The following is a 6,301-nucleotide window of genomic DNA, read 5'->3' as shown; positions in this document are numbered from 1 at the left end:
AAAAAAAAAAGAGGACGTTGCTGTGTCTGTCACTCGAGACCTCACGGCATGGCATACATACATTCTACAAATGAGAACGTAAGCACGATGTGCTCTGAACAGTAGAAGCACAAGGACAGTGGCTCATGCCTCCAGTCCCAGTACCTGGCCAGCCTTGGCTCTACAGAAGTTTGAGACCTGCCTAGGCTACTTGAGATCCTGCCTCAAAATCCAGAAAAAGAAAGAGAAGGGGGAAAAAATGCCTTTTTTTTTTTCTTTCTATCTCACACCTAGTAGGGGTCCCTGGTCTGCCAGCCGAAGCCAACATATCAGCTATGCTCTGGGCTGGCAGGAGCTCCAGATTGTTCTAGCATGCCTTTCATCTCTCTGCCTCTCAACCCTTCTCTCTCCCTTCCCCTCCCCATCCCTCCATCCCTCTCTCCCTCTCCGTCTCTGCTGTCACAGGTCTCCTCAGAGTCTTCCGGAGGCACCTTCGTCTACCAAGGTTCCGTCAAGGGCCGTGGCTTTGGGCAGTTTGGCTTTCAGAGACTTGGTAACTAACATGTGCCCTGGGAGTTTGAGCTCGGGGGGCAGGGGAGAAGCTGTGCCCTGGGGAGAGAAGGAAACTGGTGAATTTCTCCACCTAAGAAAGGGTTTCTTAGGTTCATCTGGATTTTGAATACCTCTAAGACTCAGAAAAGTTGTGATATCTCTCTAAAAATAGACACTACACCTGACGCTCAGCGCTGGGCTGCTGTAACCTGTCACCAAGTGCCACAGGCCTCAGCCCTACCCAGAGGACTAGGGAGTCCCTGAAGCACCCCTACATGAGCCATCAGGGTGTCCTTCCCATAATGTCATTTCTTCCTTAGATTTTCCCAGGAGGCTGGGACGGTCCTTATGTCACAAACAAGAAACCCAAGCACTAAGGCACCTTCTCCTGTCTGTCCCTCTCAGACTGGGACTCTGCAGGCTTGGAAGCACTCAAACAAACATTCTCATTCCATACAGAGACCCTGGCCCCGAGATTCGGTCCTAGCTTCTCAGAAACAGTAAAGGAAGAACAGGAGGCTATCGTGTGTCCTCGAAAGCCACCTCTGCACCCCCTGCACCATGACCTCCCACCCCCAGGTCCCTGCCAACCAGGCAACCCAATTCCTTCTCCAGCAGCTCTTACCTCCAGAAAGTTCTCTCTTCAGTCAGCTCAGATCTACTCACGGCACCCCATCCTCTCCCCTCCTCCCACAGTCATCTCGGCTTTGCCCTCAAGGGATCCAACATGCAGCAGCCCTTATAGCCTCTGACAGGGTCCCAGAAACCTTAGTGAAGCACAGCGAAGACCCCAACAAAGTTCTACAGCCAACTCCCTGTCTTTCGTTGATCTCCAGTCCCTCAATTAGGCCCTTCATGAGGAGTCAATGGCGTGGACTGTGAGCCTTAATACCTCACCCCAGCCCTGGCAATTTAGCCTCATTGTCTCAATGTGATACCTACACACACACACACACACACACACACACACACACACACACACACACACACACCAGGGCTTCATCTGATGAAAGTTTTCGTCTGGTTAGGCTTTGATGGCCAAGAAAAGTGTAGAAACTTCCAAAGAACTGCATCCTTTGAAGGTCATGCTGACAGACAGGATTTCAGGTTCATCTGCCTGCTGTCTGCCCTGGGGTCCCTGGGGAGAGGTGAGGAGTCAGCCCCCAGGCACAGTCCTTAGGACACAAAGTGACCAGCACAGGCAAATTCCCATTGGCCGCCAGGGAGCAGAGAGTGTGAGGCAGACAGCCGAGGTCTGGGCATGGCGCACTTGACAGTACCTGGTGCTCTGCTGAGGTGGGGAGAGTGACCGGCAGGGAGCATCACCTCCCAGTGGGTGAGTGTACAACTTGACTTTTCCACTTTGACACTTTGCAGACCTCAGGTTGTTGGAGTCAGATCCCGAGTCCATCGGCCGCCATTTTGCTTCCAACAGCAGCTCAGTGGCTGCTGCCATCCTGGTGCCTTTCATCGCCCTCATCATCGCGGGCTTCGTGCTCTATCTCTACAAGCACAGGTACTGTGACTGCAGAGGCCAGGGAGAGCGGCTGTAAACCCCTCCCCTGTACCCTGAAGCCAGAGGCCAGGGACTTGGTACCCAGCCCTAGTACTCTGAAGGCAGAGGCTGGGGAATGCAGCTGAGCACCCAGCCCGCCCCGTCCCAGCCAGCACCTCCTGACTCAGAATGTAGCTTTCTAAAAGGGAGAAAGAAAACCTCTCCTCACTTGCTCTGGACCCTGTGTCTCTTTAATTCAAGGTTACGGTCTCTTATTCCCAGGAGAAGACCGAAAGTTCCATTCAACGGCTATGCTGGCCACGAGAACACAAATGTTCGGGCCACATTTGAGAACCCCATGTATGACCGCAACATCCAGCCCACAGACATCATGAGCAACGAGGCAGAGTTCACAGTCAGCACAGTGTGTACTGCAGTATAGCCCCCAGGCCTGGCTGCTATTGCCACCGCCACCGAGAGTCCCGCCGCCAGCAGCCGGTGAGATTGGGGGCTGGAGGGTGGGAGACGGACTGGTGGCAGGGGACAGAGGGACCTATTTATGCCTTAGTCCTGCATACATGGACCCCACACACACACACACCACAGGCACAAAGAGCTGGCCACTTGTGTTCGGACCCTCATTGCTGATGAGAAAATTGAAGTTAAGCTCTTGAAAGCGAACAAACTTGAATAAGACCACACCCCTAAGAAGAGTGGATCAGACTGTAACCCCCAGTTGGAAAGTTGAGCCACAGGGGTTAAGGGCCTGGAAGACAGCTCAGATGAAAGCTCTTACCACACAAATTGGGGGGGGGGGGTTCGGACCCTCAGCACTCACATAAAAGCCAGGGGGATGTGGCAACTGCCTATAGTCCCATTGTCTGGGAGGTAGAGACAGGGGGTGTCTGGGGCAAGCTGGCTGCCAGACTTGCTGATGTGTAAAGATATCAAAGTTAACATCTGGCCTCCACACATATACATTCATGCATGAGCACCGCACAGTGTGTGCCCGTGCACATGCAAACACTCAAGCACAGCACACACACACACATACGCGCGCACGCACGCACGCACTCGGGCGGGGGTAGTAAATGCTCGGCCTTCATGCACTCCGTACCTGTCCCCATCCCCAGTTTGAGAAGACTAAAAACCAAAAGTTGAAGATGGACCCAACTGATGCCCTTCCTTCTTTCTTCCTGCTTGGCTTTGCTTCTTTGTCCCACCCACTTCTCTTCCCACCTCCCGCCCCCACCCCTTCCTCTCTTCTCCCAACCTGCTGTGGTCTGTTGGTTCCCAGCTCCCCAGGGGGCAGGAAGGAGCTCCCCTGAGCACAGTGCCCAGTGCCCATCTTCGTCTGTCCCTCCGCCTACGTCTGCCACTGCTGGGACTCAGGCCCTTGCTCGCCCGGCCACCATCTGTGCTCGCCACCCTGGAGAGGACTCCACTATGCCCTGGCTTGGGGCAGTAAAGGAAGAGGGGTCGCAGATGGAGGAAGGCAGATCATGGATTCAAATAACAGAGTAAATTATGGGTGTGCACCTGAGCGCACACACAGCCTCTCCCTCACTGTGTCCTATGGAAGAGACCACAGAGGGTTTAAAAAGGGAAGTGTGTGTGTGTGTGTGTGTGTGTGTGTGTGTGTGTGTGTGTGTGAGAGAGAGAGAGGGGGGGGGGTTCCCTGGACACTGTTCCCCACAAACACAGAAGAAATGAGGGAGACACCATTACCTCTCTAACCAACATGTCCCTATCCCATGTGTGGGGACACATCTCATAGGAGGTAGCATGCAGAAGCCACCTGTCTGCAGGGGTGGTTCCATTTGCACAACGACAGCAAGGATTACCTGGAAGAAAGGGGGGGGCGGGAATCTTCAGATACAGTTTGGTAATCAATTCAACTTTCTTCAACCATAACGGCATTGAGTTCTAAACCCAGTGAATTCAAAAGTCATTTGGGTCCTGGTCATGTTTGGAAAAGAAGGGTAAAGCAGTGTCGAGGCTCGGGGATAGAACAGGAATCTGGCCAGGAAGCCCAGGGTCACAGCCAGCTGTCAGCTGACCAAGAGAAGAGCAAAGACTCCGTGCACCAAACAGCACACGCTGGAAAGGACCAGAGCAAGGCAGCCCTGGCTCCCACAGGGTGGCAGCCACTGCTTACTGATTTATTCTCTGTGCCTGACTCTACGTGGTATTTCTAGTTCTTAAAACACCACCAAAGCAGGACTTGCTACTCTCACTCGGAGGTCATGGAGGCATGAGCCACAGCGTACGAGCACAGCTGAGGCCAATACAAAGCTCTCTGGTCGTGAAGTCTACTGCACCTGCTGCCAAAAACCCAGGGCTATGATGGGCACCAAAGACAGGAAGGCAGGGGACTCTCCTCAAGAGGATGCTCGTGTCTAATCAAGGCTCTGCTGTCTGTGCCTGGGCAGCACCAGGGCAAGGACCCAATACCCCAGCCTCCTGAATTGGTGCTCGCCTTTCGGCTTCCAACAGCCCACAACCATAGCAGAGGAATCTGGCAGCTCCTTAGTCAAAAGAACTGAGTGAAAGTCACCCTTTCTCCAGCTCCTTGCTGGTGGCTCGGATTCATTTAGACCACTGGTTCTCAACGTGTGAGTCGAGACCCCTTTGGGGGTAGGATGATCCTGTCACAGGGGTCACCTAAGACCATCCTGCCTACCAGATATTTACATTACAATTCACAACAGTGGCAACATTACAGTTAAGAAGTAGCAATGAAAATAATTTAAAGGGGCACCAACCATTGATTTAGACAATGTCACTGTGTTTAGGGCATTAATGGACTCATATGAGTGTGGTCGTGAGTTTAGGAATCAACATAATGACATTTAGAGTCACTTTCTCTGTCCTCGGGCAGGTCTCCATGAGTGTACACCCTTGCTTTCATGGGGATTCCAGCCTCAGATGTTCGTAGGGCATATCGAAATAATAGAATGGGGGGGGGGCTAGAGGGATGGAGCCACACAGTTCTCACCGCCCCCTGCAGGGTTGGAGCAGTTAAAAGAACTGGATGATAATGGGCTACGGTAAGGGGGTCTCGATTTCCAGCAGATGCTTTGAAGACTGCAAGGGTAGGCCCACTCCTGCCCACACACACTCTGGGACTCAGCAGCCTTGCACCAGGTGGAGAGGACCAGTCTAGACAAATTGGCTCATGCTCATTCTTTCCTGCCCCTGGTAAGGAATACAGGGGTTTCTCGGGCTCCTCCCCACTTCTTCCTCACAGCCAACCCAGTGCGCTCTCTCAGCCCTGCCCTACTCTCTCCCCTGTGTGTCCTGGGAAGGTCCCAGGAGACACTCAAGGAGCACCTGCTGTGTCTCTCCCTCTCTGGCCTTGGGCACTTTCTCTTCAACCCCAGAGGCTTGGAAGGGCACAAGGCAAATTAAGCCCTTCACCCGCCCACCATCTGTACCCTCTACCTACCACCTCCATCCCACGAGGAAAAAAAAAAAAAGCAAAACAAAAACAAAAAAAATCTTTTGTACAGAGATATATTTTTATTATACAAAGTTTGTACAGTACCAAAAAAAGAAAGAAAAAAGGTGTACATTTTTTTCATTATTGTAGGTAAATGGTAGCGGAAGCCTTTTTTGTAAATGTAATAAAGTGTATAAATATGGTTTTCAGAAAGCATCACGTGCTGTAAATATGTAATCTACACCCCTTCTCGGCTTGTCTGCAGTATATGCATTTAATTTATCTGTCTCTGTATATGAGGCTTCCCCCTGGGGTTCTGCATTATGGTACTTTCCGGAATTTGAAAGCAATTTTAAATTTTTTGAATTCAAATAAAATATAAATTTTTGCATTGGTTTTCTTCCATTTTTATGACCTCTTTTGTGGCTGGGGGCAGGTGTTTCTTGGTGATGAGGAGATGGGAGTTGGGCTGAGACAGTGGAGGTCAGGATCCAAGGATTCCAGGATGTGGGTGAGAAAGTAGACTGTCTATAGGAGAGAAAGGCCAACGGCAGGGGTCTCCCCCTAAAGGACAGGGAGCCTGGCGGGAACTAAGCAGCTGGCATTTGATGTGAACAGTGCACCCAGGTTACCTTCAGCTTCCTGCTCTCCCATCATGCCTTACATCTGCACTGTACTTTAGTGCCGACTTCCCCTCTTCGGTGACCCAACTTTAAACCAACTTTTCTAGTTTCAGTGAAGGCATTATGTCTGGGACATAACATCTGGTATTTACCTGCTAGCCACTGGGGGACAGCTGGACAGACCCATCCCTGTAGTTGGACCCTCCCCTC

At 51.7% G+C, this 6,301-nt stretch overlaps 1 protein-coding gene across 1 annotated transcript; it reads left to right on the top strand.

The window, feature by feature from the left end:
- Nucleotides 1-21: 21 nt before the first annotated feature.
- Nucleotides 22-4,714, top strand: LOC113456657 (CUB and sushi domain-containing protein 2-like). Its single transcript, XM_026782386.1, has 4 exons — nt 22-532; nt 1,909-2,047; nt 2,309-2,524; nt 3,324-4,714. Exons 1-3 carry the CDS (start codon nt 352-354, stop codon nt 2,466-2,468), a joined length of 480 nt encoding a protein of 159 aa, XP_026638187.1. The 5' UTR covers nt 22-351; the 3' UTR covers nt 2,469-2,524; nt 3,324-4,714.
- The last annotated feature ends 1,587 nt before the right edge of the window (nt 4,715-6,301 follow it).

This window comes from Microtus ochrogaster, chromosome 10, assembly GCF_000317375.1.
Source record: "Microtus ochrogaster isolate Prairie Vole_2 chromosome 10, MicOch1.0, whole genome shotgun sequence".
Lineage (NCBI taxonomy): Eukaryota > Metazoa > Chordata > Mammalia > Rodentia > Cricetidae > Microtus > Microtus ochrogaster.
This window is presented reverse-complemented; position numbering and strand designations above follow the sequence as displayed.

Excerpts from the sequence above, each read along its gene's own strand:
- LOC113456657 (XM_026782386.1), top strand. The coding sequence starts at position 352 with ATGCCTTTCATCTCTCTGCCTCTCAACCCTTCTCTCTCCCTTCCCCTC. Across the intron at positions 533-1,908 it reads GTTTGGCTTTCAGAGACTTG|ACCTCAGGTTGTTGGAGTCA; the intron begins GTAACTAACATG and ends GACACTTTGCAG. Across the intron at positions 2,048-2,308 it reads CTCTATCTCTACAAGCACAG|GAGAAGACCGAAAGTTCCAT; the intron begins GTACTGTGACTG and ends TCTTATTCCCAG.